The 20,501-nt window shown below is 39.2% G+C and overlaps 1 protein-coding gene across 2 annotated transcripts in view; it reads left to right on the top strand.

The window, feature by feature from the left end:
- SIMC1 (SUMO interacting motifs containing 1) overlaps window positions 1-20,501 on the top strand; it is an 88,315-nt gene that overhangs the window by 29,730 nt on the left and 38,084 nt on the right. Inside the window, exons 2-4 of one of the 2 annotated variants that reach the window (XM_025867007.2) lie at window positions 9,221-10,675; window positions 14,817-15,049; window positions 15,783-15,852. In XM_025867007.2, coding sequence (XP_025722792.1) covers window positions 9,221-10,675; window positions 14,817-15,049; window positions 15,783-15,852 — 1,758 coding nt within the window. Of the gene's footprint in view, window positions 1-9,220; window positions 10,676-14,816; window positions 15,069-15,782; window positions 15,853-20,501 lie in introns of those variants that run through there. The other variant, XM_025867009.2, reaches the window with a different exon arrangement.

Raw genomic sequence — 20,501 nt, 5'->3', positions numbered from 1 at the left:
ATCCAGACATTGGAATATTATTCATTGCGAAAAAGAAATGAGCTATCAAGTCTTGAAAAGACATGGAGGAAACTTAAATGCTTATTACAAAGTGAAAGAAGCCAATCTGAAAAGATTACATACTCTATGATTCCAACAATATGGATCATATTTTTGGGATAATATATGATCAGTGATTGTTGGAGGTTAGTGGGAAGGGATAGCTGAATGGGCGGAGCATAGCAGATTTTTCAGGCAGTGAAACTATTCTGTATTCAGTAGATCCATGTCATTATACATTTGTCAAACCCCAGGGAATGTATAACACCAAGAGTGAACCATAATGTAAACTATGGACTTTGGGTGATAATAGTGTGTCAGTGTAGATTCATCAGTTGTAACAAATGTGCCGTGGTGGTGCTGGATGCTTATAATGAGGGAGATTGTATGTGGGGAGAGGAGTATATGGGAATGTTCTGAAGATTCTCAATTTTGCTGTGAACTTAAAACTGCCCTAAAAAGTAAATTTTATTAATTTATATGAAAGTTATATGTGCCAGTCCAAGAAATTCAAATACTTTTAAGGTAGTGTTAGTCCCCAACTCATTGTTTTTTTAAAGGTTTATTTATTTATTTATTTGAGAGCACAGAGTGAGGAGGGACAGAGGAAGAGAGAGAATCTCAAGCAGATTCCCCGCTGAGCACACAGCCTGATACAGGGCTCAGTCCCATGACCCAGAGATCACGACCTGAGCCAAAACCAAGAGTTGGGCCCCCAACTGACTGAACCACCCAGGCACCCCTCCAACTCATTATTTTCCGGTTTTTCTGGCTTTTGTCACATGTTTCTTTTTTTAAGTTATTTATTTTTAATTTTAGCTTTATAGAGGTATAACTGACAAAATTGTAAGATACTTAAATTATACATTGTGGTGATTTGATATACAGATGTATTGTGAAAGGCCTCCCTCCATCTAGTTAATTAGCAAAACTTTTATTCTATTAATCAAAATTTCACACATTATAAATGAACTTTAGTGTCACTTTGTCACATTTTCTAAAAATCCTCAGCATTTTAAATGAAGAGTTTAATGTAAAATGTAGAATGTTCACTATCCTACAATGCTGCATCTTCTAGTCAATAATGGTAGAATAGTACTTTCATGTATTTAGACTTTTGGGATCCTTACTTAAATGGGCTTTTAAAGTTTTCTTCATGTAGGTCCTCAAATTTCTCGGTAAGTTTATTACACAGACCTCTTTATTTTGTTAAAATATATGTATAGAGATAAATATCACTCACACACACATACATATACACACACGGGGGGGATGTATAAAGCAAACATACAGTAGAACAAACTAAGTTAAATACCATGCAGTCATATTGCCAGTATTATAAAAGTCATAGATATGTTTCTTGGTTCAATGTATATTCTACCTCCATGCCTTGCTAACCCTCCTTCTCCCAACTACTTCTGATTTTTATGGTGATCACTTGCTTTTCTCTACAGTTTTACTATCTGTATGTGTGTATCTAAACAATACAGTTTACTTTTGCTTGTTTTTGAACTTTATATGAATGGAATCTAAATGAAAACACTTTCTCTGTTCACATCACTTCTGACACCAAACGTGTGGGGAGTTTTTCCTTACACCACCTAATTCTCCAGCTCTCTTGACATCCACCTGGGTGTCCTACAATTTAACTCAATTCTGATACTACCTGGAGTTAGTGCAGAACCACCAGTTAAGGGCTCAGTCCCACATGACTGTCCCCACCACTGTAGATGGCAATTGCAAGTAGGTGGGTCCTGGTTACCCACCATTCTGTCCAACTTGGCTATAAATTGGGGGTTCCCATAACTCCCTTCCTATGTTTTGATAATAATGGCTCACAGAACTCAGGGAAACACTTTACTTACTATTACCACTTTATTATAAAGGATGCAAATGAACAGCCAGATGAAGAGATACATAGGGCAAGGTCCAGAGGGGTGCTGAGTGCAGGAGCTTCTGTCCCCCTGGAGTTTGGGGTACACCTCCCTACTGGTACATAGATGTATGCACCAACCTGGAAGCTTTCCAAACTGTTGTTTAGGATTTTTATGAATGCTCCATGACATGCATCAGATTGATTAAAATCATTAGCTGTTGGTGATTACCTCAATCTCCAGCTCCTCTCCCCTCCCCAGAGACTGAAGGAGTGGACCTGAAAATTCTAACCCTCTAAACACATGGTTAGTTACTGTAGCAACTAGCCCCAATCCTGAAGGTACACAGGGGCTTTCAGTCATCAATCAAGTCATTAGCAAACTAAGGTATGGTTGAAAGGGGTTTATGAATAACAAAAGACACTCCTCTTACCCTATCACCCAGCAAATTACAGGGGTTTACTGGAGTTCTGCCTGGAGCCAAGGATGAAGAGCAAGACAGTAGTCCCCTCTTAATCTGCGGTTTCAGTTTCCGAGGTTTCAGTGACCTAGAGTCAACTGCAGTTTCTAAGCAGATGACCCCCTTCTGACGTATCATTAGAAGGTTGACAGTAGCCTAACACTCCCATCACAATGCCTATGTCTGTCATTCACCTCCCTTCATCTTCATCACAGGCATTTTATCCTCTCACACCATCACAAGAAGGATGAGTATAGTACAAGAAGATATTTTGAGAGAGAAACCACATTCACATAACTTTTATTATAACATATTGTTATAATTGTTTCATTTTATTATTAGTTATGGTTGTTGATCGCTTACATTGCCTAATTTATAAATTAAATTTTATCATAGGTATGTATGTATAAAAAAAACAGTATTTATAGGATTCATTACCATCTGTGGTTTTAGACATTTACTGGGGGTCTTGTAATGTATCCCCTGCAGACAAAGTGGGGGGACTACTTTATATCACAATATCACAGAATCATATTGTATGTTACTCTCTTTTTTCTTTTGGCCTCAATATTATGTTTATAAAATTAATCAATGTTATTGCATGTGGCTTTAATTATTTTCATCTCTGTATAGTATTCCCAAATCAGACTACCAAGAACCTTCTAGTTTGTGGCTTGTTTTACAACTTTATGGTGTTTTTGATAAACAGAAATTCCTAATTTTAATGTAGTCACATATTCTTTTATGGTTTACACTTTGTATCTTAAGAAATTCTTCTTTAGGGGCACCTGGGTGGCTCAGTCGGTTAAGCGTCTGCCTTCCACTGAGGTCATGATCTCAGGGTCCTGGAATCAAGCCCCGCATCAGGCTCCCTGCTGGATGGGGAGTCTGCTTCTCCTTCTCCTTTGTCCCTTCCCCCTGCTTGTGCTCTCTCTCTCTCTCTCTCTCTCTCAAATAAATAAAATCTTTAAAAAAAAAAAAAATTCTGGGCGCCTGGGTGGCTCAGTCGTTAAGCATCTGCCTTCGGCTCAGGTCTTGATCCCAGGGTCCTGGGATTGAGTTCCACATCGGGCCCCGCTCGGCTGGAAGCCTGCTTCTCCCTCTCCCACTCCCCCTGCTTGTGTTCCCTCTCTTGCTATCTCTCTCTGTCAAAAAATAAAAATAAAATCTTTTAAAAAAATTATTAAAAAAAAAAAGAAAAACAAATCCTTCCTTACACAAAGATTATAAAGATATTCTCTCGGTTTTTTTTTTCTAAAAAAAATTTAGTTGGGTTTTTCATTTTAAGTCTTTAATAAATCTGAAATTGATTTATGATTTTGGCATGAAGTTAAGATCTGATTTTATTTTTCCCCCCAAATGGGTAACCAGTACCATTAATTGGGAAAGTTCCATCTTTTCCTCCTAATCTTTAATACCACCTCTGATGTAAATCAAATTTTCCTATATGTATGGGTCCATTTGTGAACTTGCTCTTCTGTGCCAATTATCTGTTTGTCTAGTACCAGTACCACACTGTCTTTTTCAGAAGTGTCTTGGCTGGGTGCCTGGGTGGCTCAGTTGGTTAAGCGACTGCCTTTGGCTCAGGTCATGATCCTGGAGTCCTGGGATCGAGTCCCGCATCAGGCTCCCTGCTCAGCGGGGAGTCTGCTTCTCCCTCTGACCCTCCCCCCTCTCATGCTCTCTCTCTCTCTCATTCTCTCTCTCTCAAATAAATAAATAAATAAAATCTTGAAAAAAAAAAGAAGTGTCTTGGCTATTTTTGGTCTTCTGTTTTTCCATTCAAATTTTAGAGTTAACTTCTCAAGTTCCTCAATAAAACCTGTTTAGACTTTGAAATTGTATTGAATTCATATATCAATTTGGAGAGAATTGGAATATTTATGACATTGAGTCTTCTAATTGATAAACAATCATATATACTTTCATTTATTTAGGCTTACTTTAGTGTTCTTCAGTACACTTCTATAATACTTTTTCACACAGGTCCTGCACATATCTTGTTAAATTTATTCCCAGGCACTGTGTTCGTCAGGATAAGCTAGGTTATACTGTGGCTTCAAACAAGGTTTATTTTCATTTACACTACCACATGTCCATTGCAGGTTGGGTAGAGGAAGAGGGATGTCTGCATATCATAGTCATAGGGGGACACAGGCTGACAGAGCTGCCACTATCTTAAACATGGCCAGGAGACACATCAGAGGGAAAAGAAAGTTTTTGCAGTGTCTGCATCCAGAAATTAAAGGGCCCAGCCCAGAAGTAATACACGTTACTTCCACTCATAATTTATTGGGCAGAATTAATCACATTACCCGACATAATCATAGGATTCAGGAAGTACAGTCTACCATGTACCATTAAGGAAATAACTGGAAATGTTTGGCAACCCACAAAAATAACTATCACATGTAGTGTGTGTGTGTATACATACATATATATACATACACATTTATAAATATATATATAGTATACATGTTGGGGCACCTGGGTGGCTTAGTAGGTTACACAACTGACTCTTGATTTTGGCTCAGGTGGTGATCTCAGGGTTGTGAGATCAAGTCCCATGTCAGGCTCCATGCACAGCATGGAGTTTGTTTAAGACTCTCTCTCTCTCTGCCCCTCCTTCCCACTCTCTCTCTCTCTCTCCTAAAACAAATAAATAAATCTTTAAAAAAGAAACAAATATATGGGATGCCTGGGTGGCTCAGATGGTTAAGTGTCTGCCTTTGGCTCAGGTCATGATCCCAGGGTCCTGGGATCAAGCCCCACATTGGGCTCCCTGCTCAGCGGGGAGCCTACTTCTCCCTCTGCCTCTGCCTCTCTACCTCTGTCTCTCTGTCTCTCATGAATAAATAAATAAAATCTTTAAAAAGAGGGGCGCCTGGGTGGCTCAGATAGTTAAGTGTCTGCCTTCCGCTCAGGTCATGATCCCAGGGTCCTGCATCGGGCTTCCTGCTCGGTGGGGAGCCTGCTTCTCCCTCTCTTTCTGCTACTCCCCCTGCTTGTGCTCTCTCACTCTCTGGCAAATGAATAAGTAAAATCTTTTTTTTTTTTTTAGATTTTATTTATTTATTTGACAGAGAAAGACACAGAGAGGGAACACAAGCAGGGGGAGTGGGACCCCAGGCACCCCAAGAATTTATTTTTTCTTCTTAAGACTGGATGTGGAATTTGTTATCAAATGTTTTTTGGCATCTTTACATGATCATATGATTTTCTCCTTTATGTGGCCAGTTCTATTAATTTTTTTAATGCTAAACTAAGTGTGGTTCCTAGGTAGACTCACCTTGGTTGTGCTGGACTTAGTTTATAGTATTTTTTTTTTGTAAAGATTTTATTTATTTTGAGAGAGAGCGAATGAGAGAGAGAAAGCACGAGAGGGAAGAGGGTCAGAGGGAGAAGCAGACTCCCTGCTGAGCAGGGAGCCCGATGTGGGACTCGATCCCGGGACTCCAGGATCATGACCCGAGCCGAAGGCAGTTGCCCAACCAACTGAGCCACCCAGGCACCCTAGTTTATAGTATTTTGTTTAAGATTTTTATGTCTGTGTACAGAAGTGATATTGACTTATAATATTTCCTTCTTGTACTTTCAGATTTTGGATCAAGTTTATGCTAAGTCATAATATGAGTTGGAGGTATCCCTTCATTTTTTAATTCTTCTAAATAGCTTATATAAAGTAGAATCATTTCTTTCTTTGAATTTTTAGCAGAACTCTCCTTTTAAAATCACCTTGGTCTGGAATTTTTTGAAGGAAAAAATTTCAACTACTGATTTCATTTCTTTATTGGTTAAAGGACTATTTTGATTTTTTCTTTTTTCTTAAGTCAACTTAAAAAATATCTTTTCATTATGGAAAATTTCAAACATGAAAAATAGAGCAAACTGTATAATGATCCCCCACATACCCATCACCCAGTTTCTTGAGTTAGTTTGGCTAAGCTTTATTTTTCCAGGGATTTATCTATTTCATCCAAGATCCCAAGTTTTTTTGACATAGAATTGTTCATAAGATCTTCTCATCTTTTTTATCTTAAAAACGTCTGTAATTTTCTCCCTTTTTCATTCTTAATATTGGTTATTTGTGCCTTTGTTGTCTTTTTTTTTTTTAAGATTTTATTTATTTATTTGACAAAGAGAAACACAACGAGAGAGGGAACACAAGCAGGGGGAGTGGGAGAGGGAGAAGCCGGCCTCCTGCCAAGCAGGGAGCCCAATGTGGGGCTCCATCCCAGGACCCTGGGATCATGACCTAAGCCAAAGGCAGACACTTAACAACTGAGCCACCCAGGTGCCCATTGCCTTTGTTGTCTTAATTTCCTTATCATGTTTGCTAATTTTAATAATCTTTTATTTTTTTACTTTTTTAGATTTTATTTATTTATTTGACAGAGAGAGACACAGCGAGAGAGGGAACACAAGCAGGAGGAGTGGGCTTCCCCCTGAGCAGGGAGCTCTATTCTAGGACCCTGGGATCATGCCCTGAGCCAAAAGCAGAAGACTGAGCCATCCAGGCACTCCTAATTTTAATAATCTTTTAAAAGAACAACCTGGGGGTGCCTGGGTGGTTCAGTCGTTAAGCATCTGCCTTCGGCTCAGGTAATGATCCCAGGGTCCTGGGATTGAGCCCCGCATCGGGCTCCCTGCTCCACCACTCCCCACTCCCCTGATTGTGTTTCCTCTCTCACTGTGTCTCTCCCTGTCAAATAAATAAATAAAATCTTTAAAATAAATAAATAAATAAAAATAAAAGAACAAACCTCTGACATTGTTGCACTTCTCTTCTGTGTTTGTTCTCTGTTTCATTCATTTCTGCTCTTGTTATTATTTCCTCTGTTCTGCTTTCTTTGGGCATATTCTGTCCTTTTTCTGCTATCTAAAGGTGTGTGCTCAGCACATTAATTTTCTTCCATTTTCCTTTTCTAATTAAATGTCTAAGTGTAATTTTTTCTACACAGTTATTTTGCTGCATGTCACATTTTAACACCTAGTATTTTGTTATTATTCAGTTCTAAAATTTTTCTAATTTCTATGATTTCTTCTTTGACCTATATCTTATATGGTCATACCTCTTAATTTTCAATATGGAGTTTGTCCTAGTTACTTTTTTGTATTGCTTCCTAACTTAATAGTATTTTGGTCTGAGTGATAATCTTTTGACATTGACTAAGATGTACTTTGACTCCTGGTCTGTGGTAAATTTTGTGAATATTTCATGTAATTATGAATTACTATTCTATCTAAGTCCTTTAGATGAATCTTGTTAAATGTGTTCAAATCTTCTGTATCCATAATAATTTTTTTGTTTGCATGATCTATCAGTCAAGAAAGACATGTAGAAATTTCTCACGATGACTGTGAATATTCCTTTTTCTCCTTGTACCTGTATCTATTTTTGCTTTATGAAGATTATGTTACTAGGCATTCAGTTTTAAAGATTTTTTATTTATTTATTTGACAGAGAGAGCAAGCACGAGCAGGGGGGAGCGACAGGCAGAGGGAGAGGGAGAAGCAGGTTCCCTGCTGAACAGAGAGCCCTACAAAAGGCTCGATCCCAGGACCCTGGGATCATGACCTGAGCTAAAGGCAGATGCTTAACTGACTGGGCCATCCTGGCGCCCCTAGGCATACAGTTTTGAAATTATTAAATCTCAATGAAATAAGTCTTGTTGTATAGTGGCCTCTTTATCTCTAGTAATGCTATTTTCATTGAAATCTATTTTGTCTGATATTAATATAGCTATACTGGCTTTCTTTTGGTTGTTTTTTCTTGTTATATCTCCTCCCATGTTCTTACATTTATATATCAATTCTAGCTTTTCTTAGGTTGGTTAATCAGAGTATCTAGCTAGCCCTTCTGATCAGAAATGGAACTTTTTTTTTGAATACTGGAATCAGTTTGCTAATACTTTATAGAGTATATTTACATTCATATTCATCAGTGAGACTGATCAATAATTAGGATGATATTATTTGTCATCCACACTGAGGAAGTTTTGAGAGTAAAAGGGAGTACAATATTTTTCCAGGCATATGGCATAGAGATTGATTATAGTACCATTCGCTGGCATCATCAGGATTTATGAACTGCCTAATCATTTTGTCAAGGAATGGAGGTAAAGATAGGTTTTCCAGTAATTAATCTAGTTAGGGCTCAGACTTACCCTGTTGGTTTTATAACTGTTATTGTATTACTCTATATATCTGACTATAAGCTGATTATATATTGAATGAAGTTGTACAGAGAAAGAAGGAAACAGACCTGGATTTGAATGTCTGTCTCTGTGACTTAATTGTATAATCCTTAGGTAATGACCAACTCCTCTGAACTCCATTTTCCCCATCTGTATAATGGAGATTATAATGCCTATCTGGTAAGGATATTGTGAAAATTAAAGATACGTGAAAGCACTCAATATGTTCTTAGTATGTAGTAGATTCTCTTATGTTAGCTTATCCCCTTCTTTAGTTTCTGTTGTAAATTATCCTGTGTATTTGCTTTTCGAAACAAAGGTTGCTTTTTCCCTTGTGACTTAAAGTTGAAATCTTCCCTTCTACTCCCCTGTTTACTTTGGATCAGAAAAAACTTCCCACTATGCCCTCAGTTATATGCATGTGGCATTTGGATAATTTAAGAAGGTATAGAAATTGACAGTATTGACAGTAGCAAAATTTTGACCAAAGAAAATAAATTAATGCTTATGTTATATAAAATGTATAAATTATCAGTGAAGCGAAAAAGTGTAAAATATGATTATCCTTAAAACTTCTTAGATATCTTCTATCTTCTTAGGTAAAACAGACTCCCTACTTGACCTCTTATATTCTCGTAATCCTTTAACAGGACTTCATTGACTTAACTAGAGAAACCAGACCAAGGCCAAAGGACCGCAATGGACTCTGTGTGATTGACCTGACAAGAACTGAGGAAGAAAATAGACCTATTGCCACTCTGGACTTGACTCTAGAACCTGTCGCTCCTTCCCAGAAAGAGCCAACCAGTCTTCAGACTTGTGCCAGCCTCTGCAGCAAAGAGGTGACGGAAGGGCGGGTAGACAGAAGCTCTTGGCCTGCAGCACGGAGAATCATTAACAGCGATCCTGTGGATTTGGACCTTTTGGAAGAAACCACATTTGAAGGTCCGCAACCCCCTACATCCATCAGGGGGGACTCTGTTTATCCAGCAGAGCCAAATTGTAGTTCAACTGCATTCAAAGGTGACCTTGGCTTCTTGGCAAGCCTCCAGCTATCTTCAGATATTCGCTCCCTCTCCCCAACAAGCAATAATGGTAACAGCAGCAATCAGAGGGCACCCTTGCCATGCCCACAGCAAGATGTGTCTGTGCCTTGCCCACCACAAGCCTTGCCATGCCCACTGCGAACCTTGCCGTGCCCACTGCGAGCCTCACCATGTCCACCACGAGCCTCCTCGTGCCCACCACGAGCCTTGTCATGCCCATCACAAACTGTGCAGTGCCAAGTACAAGTTTTGCCTCCCCTGCCTCAAGAAGTTCCATGCCCTCCTCAAGATATGCCATGCCCTCAGCAGAATGTGCCAAGCCCACCTCCAGACTCATCGTGGCAGCCTCAGCACTTACCCAACCCACCTCAAGACTCACTGTGCCCACCTCAAGACTCTCTGGGCCTACCTCAAGATGTACCAGGCCCACCTCAAAACATATCATATCCACGAGATGTGGCACACTTACAAGATATGCCTCAGTCATCAGGAGATGTGCCACAGTCACCACGACACGTGCCACAGTCACCAAGACACATGCCACAGTCACCAGCAAACGTGCCACAGTCACCAAGAGATGCACCACAGTCACCAGGAAGTGTGCCACATTCCCCTGGAGAAGTTCCAGACTTACCAGGAGATATTCTCCGTTCACCTGGAAACATGCCATGCTTGCCAGGAGACATGCCACACTCACTTGGAGACTTGCCTCATTTACCACGAGACAGGGCTTACTCTCTCCAAAATGATATACGTAACCGTGACACTCCTATGGAAGTCTCAGCTCCATCCTCTCCAAGGTTCTCTCCCAGCACACGGTCTCCCCAGTCTGAAACTTCCTTAGAGAAGGTTCCTTGGTTCTCTGTCACAGAAACTCCAGCCAGAAAAGAGAGATCACTGTCAGAGCCTGCTAACCCCGGGTCTGCCCAGGTACAAGCACGAACACCGCAAGGTGGGTTATACAACAGACCATGCCTGCATAGACTGAAGTACTTCTTACGACCTCCGGTGCATCACCTCTTCTTCCAGACACTAATACCAGATAAAGACACAAGAGAGGTGAGCTAACGTATCTTCCCCTACAGATTAGGTGTCCTCTGTATAGGCCTTGCATGAAGTTACTATGCTGTAAGGAGTCCATGCATGAGAGAACAGGCCCAGGATGAATTCGATATTTTTATCTTTCCTCCTCTTGTGAAATCATCTAGTGTAGAGTCAGACCTGGGTTCAGATTTCAGCCCCACAGTTAGCAGCTGGCACTGTAGAACTCACTATACCTTTCTGAGCCCTGCTTTCCTAGATGTAAAATGGAGATAAGAACATACCTCACAGGATCATTAAATGACATATGTAAAGTGCCTATTAGAGTGTCTGGCTCATTATAGGCCTTCATCAAATACTTCTCTTCAATTCCTATGCCTTTCCCTTCGTGATGCCCTTATTATCGCTCCCATAGCACAGAGATAGTGATACTCTGGACACTTCTGTGCCTCCAAAATTATTACTTTCTGACTTTTGGGGAGGAAATTCAATTTTAAGATTTTAATGGGACTGCTACTTCCCATTGGTATTTTTTAGTTATGCAAACTAAACCAGATGCTTTTCTTAGCAGATGTAAGGAAAAAAATCTGTGGCTGAGTCCTACAATAGGAAGCTATTTTTTCATTATCCATAACCATATTCTCAACATTAAGAAGACTGGCTTGAGGGCGCCTGGGTGGCTCAGTTGGTTAAGCGACTGCCTTCGGCTCAGGTCATGATCCTGGAGTCCCGGGATCGAGTCCCACATCGGGCTCCCTGCTCAGCAGGGAGTCTGCTTCTCCCTCTGGCCCTCTTCCGTCTCGTGCTCTCTATCTCTCATTCTCTCCCTCTCAAATAAATAAATAAAATCTTTAAAAAAAAAAAAAAGAAGACTGGCTTGAGGTAGGCCAGGAATTCAAAAGGTGCATTTTTGGAGCAATCAGCAATCCAGCGTAGTATGTATCAGGCATTCACATTGATTTGGCCTTGAAGAGTGCATTTTTTTCTCTCATTTTTATTGTTGTTATAGCTTCTGGTATGTTTTATCTCTTCTCCTTCTGAATGACTCTCTCCAACCACTAGCCCATTCTCTTTTTTCCTATGGGTTTGCCTGGTGATACAGCCATCATAAAGAGCCTTTGGGAGACGAGAGAGAGTCTGTGTTTCCCTGGTCAAGACTGTAGTGCTTTGTAGGTGCCGCACAACTAGAGAAGCACCAGTAGATGCAAATGCAGATACCACATTGCCTTCCTGTGTAAACATAGCTGAGGTTCAAAGATGGCAGTTAGGCCAAACAAAAGGGATTTTTCTTCTTAATTTCTTACTTTAAAGAACCTTGGCCATCTAGAGTTCATCTGTAAATCTTTTCTGTCTCTTCTGTGATTTCTTTTGGGCTTTTAATAAGTACTTCTTCACTAGGTCATTTTCCTCCCAGAACTTCTTAGCCAGTCCCCATGCTGCCACTTACCAGCCATAGGCCTTAAGTCTTCTGAGTCTCTCTTGATTTAGCTCTAAAATAAGTCATAATAACCATATCATAAAGTTGTTTGACTTAAAAGTAAACACATAAAGCACAGAGCCACCTTTCAAGGCCTAAAGAAATGTTTTATTAACTATTAGTTCCCCTTAAATAGATGGGCATCAAAAGAATTTGTAAACTTTATCTATTTGTAGATGTCCCCATTTGTAGGCAAGAAATGAATAATATAGGTTCAAATATAGGTAAAGTGTCTCACAAGTAAAATAGTCACCAAAGCAAGATATTTTGTCCTTCTCGTTGCTGGCTCTTAATTTTCATTACATGCCAGGTATAGTATTGGTCTTTGATCAGTAAGATCAGGGGTTACCCTCAGGTGATTTGAGACATAAGGAAAGCTCACTGGACTTCTCCAGATTTTCTGAAAGGACAATTCTAGTCATCATTGTTTTACTGTTACACATAAGCTGTCAAATCTTTGGTTGATGTTTTAAATTTAATACTTATTCTCAGATTTTTTTTTTTTAATAGAGAGAGAGAGAGAGAGACAGTAAGAGAGGGAACACAAGCAAGGGGACTAGGAAAGGGAGAAGCAGGCTTCCCGCGGAGCAGGGGGCTCGATCCCAGGACCCTGGGACCATGACCTGAGCTGAAGGCAGACGCTTAACGACTAAGCCACCCAGCCTCAGTCTCATCCAGAGAGAGCGAGAGGAGGAAAGAGAGAAAAATAGAAAAAGACTGGCAGAGAGACACAGTAAAAGAGGCTCAGAGAAAAGCAGTAAGGAGACCATGACCATAGAGGGTACTGTTAAGTGATATTGCACTAGGGATACTGAACAGCACTTTGTACTTCTTCACAACACTGAATTTTTAAATTTATAATTTAATATCTGATGGTTCTCCTCTTGTATACACACATACCCTGTAAGTTCCATTAGGGAAGATCTGTTTGCCTCTGCAATCCAACACCTGGTACTGGCAGAGTAAAAGTGCTGCCCTCGGGGCTTCTGGGTGGCTCAGATGGTTAAGCGTCTGCCTTTGGCTCAGGTCATGATCCCAGGGTCCTGAGATCGAGCCCCACAGCATTGGGCTCCCGGCTCCGCAGGGAGTCTGCTTCTCCCTCTCCCTCTCTCCCTACCTGTGCACTCTCTCTCTATTATTGCTCAGTCTTAAATGAATGAATAAAATCTTAAAAAAAAAAAAAGTGCTGCCCTAAAGTTTCCATGAATTGGGTGAGTGACCATTTGAGAACAGACAAGGGCACAACAGTCTTTGTCCTGAGCACCTCATATTTATGATGTTTTTGCCCTAACTTCCAAAACAGTATATGAGGCACCTGGGTGGCTCAGTCATTAAGCATCTGCCTTCAGCTCAGGTCATGATCCCAGGGTCCCGGGATCGAGCCCCGCATTGGGCTCCCTGCTCAGTGGGGAGCCTGCTTCTCCCTTTCCCACTCCCCCTGCTTGTGTTCCCTCTCTCACTGTGTCTCTCTCTGTCAAATAAATAAATAAAATCTTTAAAAAAAAATTACGGTGCTATCAGTCAGCATTTATTATTGTTAATAATTTTGGTGTATTTCCTGCTCGGTTGCCTTTTTATACATAGGCATTTTAAATTTTTTAATAATGGGGATTTTTAACAAAAATATATTTATTGTTGGTTTTAGTGTTTAGAAGTAGTGTGAATTTAGAGGGTAGATCTGGGGCTATACCACCCCATGTGGGAAATCAGCTTCTGCCATTTGTTACATGCCAAATGCTTTCTCTCTAAATCTGTTTCCTTATCTATAAAATAGGAATAATAATAGTATGTATCTATAGGTTGTTGTGAGAATTAAAGTGAGGATAAGATAAATGTTCAAAAATTATTCTTGTTGTTATATTACAATATCAAAAAATTCATGTTTTTTCTTCTGATTATGAAAGTAATATATATCTATTGTGGAAAAATACAAAAGAGCATATAGAAAAAAATCATACACAATTCCGTCCACCACCTGAATAATAGAAAACCACTTTTCACATATTCTCTCCCAGTCTTTTTACATACATACTTTTAGGGGGTGTAGGGGAGGCAACTTAACATTTACGGTTGATAGTAAATCAGCTACATGGGATTCTTTTTTTTTTTTAAGATTCTATTTATTTATTTGACAGAGAGAGACACAGCAAGAGAGGGAACACAAGCAAGGGGAGTGGGAGAGGGAGAAGCAGGCTTCCCGCCGAGCAGGGAGCCCAATGTGGGGCTCGATTCCAGGACCCTGGGATCACAACCCGAGCCAAAGGCAGACGCTTAACAACTGCACCACCCAAACGCCCCAACAATAAAACATATTTAAAACATATTTCTTCATCTCTTTATTTCAGAATCTGATATAGTATCATAACTACCCCTATCTTCTCACCTTCACTCAAATCAACTTAAGCTAGCTCTTGACTCTTTTGTAGTTTCTTTTCTGTACTATATTTTAGCACAGATGCAGTCATATTATGTGTACAACCTTGAATTCTTATTTTTTAACATAATTTAAGTATTTTCCCATGTCCTTAAAAGTTTTTTAGATAAGGCTTTTCAGTCCTTTTATTGTTTAATTATGAATATTTCAAATGCATGGAAAATTTTGCTGTCTTCAACCTATTTCAGAACCTCTTGTTTTTATGTCTGTAGAAACCTATCTTTATTTCTTTCTTTTTATCTCTACAGAGTAAGGGTCAAAAATTAGAACCCATTCCTCATCGAAGACTAAGAATGGTAACAAACACCATTGAAGAAAATTTTCCCCTGGGGACTGTGCAGTTTTTGATGGACTTTGTGTCACCGCAGCATTACCCACCTAGAGAAATTGTGGCTCACATCATCCAGAAAATCCTGCTCAGTGGCTCTGAGACCGTGGATGTCCTAAAGGAGGCCTATATGCTTCTCATGAAAATTCAACAGTATGAACCTTAGATGTTGGTGAATCTCCTAGGGAACCTGGACTCAGGGCACAGCTTTCTCTTGCCTAAGCTTGCTTCAGCTAACCATTAGAGAGGGTGATTAGTATGTCAGTGTTATTTGGGTTGCAAGTGACAAGAAACCCAATCCAAACTAGCTTTAACAGCTGATAACAGAGAATTTAATTATTCATGTTACTAGAAACCTAGGAATAAGACTTAATTCAGTTCAAAATGGTTACCAGGATCCATTTTTCAGCCCTGCTTTGCTCCTCTTTTCAGGATCTACATAGTAGTCTTCTCAGGCTCCAGCTTTTATGAGAGAGTCCACTTCCTTTATAATTACACAAGAGTTCTGAATTGAGTCTTGTAGGTTTTAATTGGTATAACATAGGACATGAGCTCATTTTTGAACCAATCACTGTGAACTGAAGGATAGAATATCATGATTGGCTAACTGCTTCACAGGCTTCATCCCAGGAATGTGGTAGATGAAGCTAATGGGCTAGAGGAATAAATAATTGATTTCTTCAAGGCAAAATTGGGGTACTAATGCCTTCCAAAAGAGAAGTGAATAGTGAAAGTTCCACTACCCTCAGATGACACGGTATCATGTCAAAGGATGGGCAAGAGCAGTGAGGATAAGAGGAGGTTTCTTGTTTCTGTCATTTTCCACATCACATCCCCTCTTCGACTGAACTCTCCAGAATTCTAACTGATGTCACTTGACTTTCAGGCTACATCCAGCTAATGCCAAGACAGTGGAGTGGGACTGGAAGCTGCTCACTTATGTCATGGAGGAAGAGGTAACATAACAATTATGAGGGTGTATCTTTTGCACAAGTTTTAATTAGAAACAAAAGTGACAGCAAATCTGATAGTAAAGTCTTTGCCCTTATTCCCTCCTTATACTCCCACCCCCACCAAAAAATTCCTATTGAAATGGTGTGTGCTGTCTTCCAATTCAAAATTAAGTATATTCGCTTATCCCTGTCCTTCTTGAGATCCCATTAAAAAGAATAGTAAATGAACAGAGAAAGATATAAATCCATGGCAGTGAAAATAAGGGGAAGGGCAATAGATCTGAATGAAAACTAGAAGAACTAAAGGAAATGTAGGATTGTTACTGGTGAGGCTAGGCAGAGAAAGCCACAGGCTATAATACATGCAGCCAAGGAGCAAGGAAATGTACCCTTTAGAGCAGAGAGTTTTCAACTCAGAAACACAATATATATAAGAGGGTTGGAGTCAGACATAGGCTGTAAATTTGTTGAAAGTCTGTAGATAGAACTGACAACCTCTCCATTCTTGAGTACAGAAAGTTCAGTCATCAGACTACCTAATTTCAGGCAAAAAGTCAGAGGATTTATTGTCTAAAAACATTGAATGAACCATCTGTCATAAACAAAGGCACCTAGTGTAGAGTTAGTATTCCAGAAAAAGTCTTTTGCATTCCGACTTTTAGGGATCCCTAAATTAAATTGCCAGCTTTCTGTCTGCTCACCCAAAGCACTTGGATGGAACAAATTATTTTCAACTTAGAATTCTAAACTCAGCCAAACTATTATTCAAGTGTGAGTGTAACATAAAGACATATAGGAACTTGAAAAAATATCCCTACACCCCATTTCTTTGGCTAAAGGTATATGTCAAAAGAATGGGGGATAATAAAGAGGGAGGCACAGGATCCAGGGAACACTAGATCTAATCCAAGAGAATAATAAAGAATTCTTAAAATCATGGTGAATAGTAGACCTAGAGAGCATTCAATCCAAATTGGAGCAAAATAATTTAGGGCTTTAAGAATGATCTGGGAGGGGCGCCTGTGTGGCTCAGTCATTAAGTGTCTGCCTTCGGCTCAGGTCATGATCCCAGGGTCCTGGGATTGAGACCCACATTGGGCTCCCTACTCCACGGGAAGTCTGCTTCTCCCTCTCCCACTCCCCCCTGCTTGTGTTCCCTCTCTCGCTGTGTCTCTCTCTGTCAAATAAATAAATAAAATCTTAAAAAAAAAAAAAAAGAATGATCTGGGAAACATCACCAAAATGATAGACAAGGAAGCTCCAGGCTATTGTTCTCCCATGGAGATGCCAAGTTAAGAAAAACATATGGACCAGAATACTTTTGTGAAAACTCTGGAGATCAGTTGAGAAGTTTCAGTACCCAAGAGAATGCATAATCAAGAAAGGACTCAATGAAAGGAATAGGAAATTTGGGGTTATTTTGTGTGTCCATGCCCCTCCCCTACCCAACATAGCATGGTGCAACTGGGAGGAAACCTCACATGCCTCAGCTCCTCCCTCAGGGTGGAAACAAAAGAGTGAACTTTGAGTCCAGTGCCCTGGCTTGTTAGGGAGCTGCCCAAAGGATAGTTTTTGTCTCACCTGACTCAGACCACTGATGGGAATATTGGTATAATTTGGAAGCTGCTGAAAAGAGAGATGAGCACTGCCACATGTTAGAGCTTCAGCGATTTTGTAGTTCCACGGGCAGGTACGAGGGGAGCAAGAAACTGCACTCCTGAGAAGAAACAAAGGCAAGCCATTTGGAAAATTTAAGACAGATAAAAGCACAGATACAAGCCCAGAGAATACACAACCCCTGAAAAGTTCTGAGAGAGTCCAGAACCTTTATCCAGGCTAATTGGTGAAGATCTTACCCTGCATGAACTCAGTGGATAGACTGGGAAGGGTGTTTGTTTTTTCAAATGCTTAAGCCTCAACAAAAGATTACAAGGCATATGAAGAAACTGGGAAATATGTCCCAGTCAAAGGAATAGAATAAAGCTCCAGAAACTAACCATAAAGAAAAACAGATTTCTCAGTTTCCTAACAAAGAATGTTTTTAAACTATCTTAAAAATGCACAAGGAGAAGTGCCAGGGTGGCTCAGTCAGTTAAGCATCCAGCTCTTGATTTTTGCTCAGGTTGTCATGAGATCGAGCCCTGCAACAGGTTCTGTGCTCAGCACAGAGTCGGCTTGGGATTCTCTCTCTCCCTCTGCTCTTGCACCTCCCTCCTGTTCATGTGTGCACAGGTGTGCACACACATGCTCTCTAAAATAAATAAATAAATCTTTTTTAAAAAATGCACAAGGAGCTATAAGAGAACAGAGAAACGACTAACTGAAGCATGAAAATGATGCATGAACAAAATGAGAATATTAAAAAACTATTAGGAAGAATCAAACATATTCTGGAGCTGAAAAGTATAATAACTGAATTGAAAAATTCACTAGAGGGATTCAACAGCAGACTTGACAGGCAGAAGAAAACAGTCTATGAACCTGAAGAAAGGTCATTTGAAGTCATTGAGACAGAGGAACAAAAAGAAAACATAATGAAGAAAATTGAAGAGAGCCTAAAGGACTATGGGACATCATTAAGTGGACCATATATGCAGTATGGGAGTCCAAAGAGAAGAGAGAAAGGGGCAGAGAGCTTATTTGAAAAAATAATGACCCTGAACTTCCCAAATCTGTGGAAAAAAATGGACATACAATTTTATGAAGCTCAACTCCAATGAAGTTAAACCAGAGACCCACACCAAGACATATTATACTCAAAGTGTCAAAAGTTAAAGACGGAATCTTGAAAACAGCAAGAAAAAAATGACTCACCATATACAAGAGAGCTTGTATAAGATTTTCAGCAGATTCTCAGCAGAACCTTGCAAGTCAGAAGGCAGTAGGTTGATATATTCAAAGTGCTGAAGGAAAAAAAAGCTATTAACCAAAAATACTATATCCGGCAAAACCATCCTTCAAAAATGAGGGAGAGCAGCAGGAGAGAAACAACACATCACATATAGGATCTCAGTAAGATAATCAGCAGATTTCTCATCAGGAATTTTGGAGGCCAGAAGGTAGTGGGCTGATATATTCAAAGTGCTAAAGAATAAAACTCAACCAAGATTCCTTTATTCAACAAAATTATTTTTCAAAAATGAGACAGAAATAAAGACATCCCCAGATAAACAAAAGCTGAAGGAGCTCATTTCCACCAGCCCTGCCCAGCGAGAAAACCTAAAGGGAGTCCTGCAGAGTAAAATGAAACACTGAATAGTAACTTGAAGCCATATGAAGAAATAAAGATGTCAGTAAAGGTAAATACATGGGCAATTATAAAAACTACTATTATTTTTAACAACATTTTATAACATTTGATTTTGTATATGGTTAAGTGACTAATTCTAATACTAGTCTAAAAGCTAGTGTTATTATAACGTTGAAACTCCACATTTTGCTTTCTATATAATTTAAGATACTAATGCATTTAAAAGAACTATTAATTTCTTTTGTATGAAGATGTGGTTATGTGACATCAACAACCAAAAGGGTGACAGAGCTGTAAAGGAACAGTTTTTATATGTTATTGAGGTTAAGCTTATATGAATTCAAATTAGAATATTATAACTTTAGAATATTAAATGCAATCACATGGTAACCACAAAGACAACAGCTATAGAAATACACAAAAGGAAATGACAAAAGAATTTAAACTTTCACTCTAAAAAGTCAACTAAAGACAAAAGACAATGATGCAGGAAATAGAGAACAAAAAAGCTGTAAGGCATTTAGAAAACAAATAGCACAATGACAGAAGTGCATCCTTCCTTATCAGTAATTGCTGTAAATGTAAATGGATTAAACTCTCCAATCAAAAGACATAGATTGGCAGAATAGATAAAAACACATGATCCAACTACATGCTATTTACAAGAAACTCAACTTTACATCCGAAGACACAAGTAGATTGAAAGTGAAAGAATGGGAACAGATATTCCATGAAAATAGTAACCAAAACAGCACAGGTGGCTGTATTAATATGAGACAAAAGAAACTTTAAATCAGAAAATGTTACAAGAGACAAAGGAGGACATTATATATTAATTAAAATGTTCAATACAGCTGTAAGATATAACAATCATAGATATTTATGTACCTAATGATAGACCATCAAGATATGAAGGAAAAACTGACAGAATTAAAGGGAAAAATACACAGTTCTATGTTAATAATTAGAGACTTCAATACCCCACTCTCAATAATGAATAGAATAGCCAGAATAGAAGATAGGTAAGGAAAGAGAAAAAATTAAACAATGTAATAAACCAACCAGATCTAACAGTTATATGCAGAATATTCTACCCCCAACAGCATGCACCTTCTTCTTAGTGCACATGGTGCATATTCCAGGATAAAACCATATGTTAGGCCACTAATTAAGTCCCACTAGATTTTAAAAGATAGATATCAAATAAAGTATCTTTATTCTATGAAACCAGCATCACCCTGATATTAAAGCCAGATACAGACACTAGAAGAAAACTGCAGACCAATATCCCTTATGAACACTGATGCAAAATCCCCAGCAAAATACTAGCAAACAAAATTCAACACCATATCATGTGGATTATACATCATAATCAAGTGGGATTTATCTGGGAATACAAGGA

Source organism: Callorhinus ursinus, unplaced genomic scaffold, assembly GCF_003265705.2.
Source record: "Callorhinus ursinus isolate GAN/ISIS: 27379988/994484 unplaced genomic scaffold, GSC_fseal_2.0 scaffold3, whole genome shotgun sequence".
Classification (NCBI taxonomy): domain Eukaryota; kingdom Metazoa; phylum Chordata; class Mammalia; order Carnivora; family Otariidae; genus Callorhinus; species Callorhinus ursinus.
The sequence above is the reverse complement of the archived record's forward strand: the minus strand, read 5'-3'. Positions and strand labels throughout refer to the sequence as shown.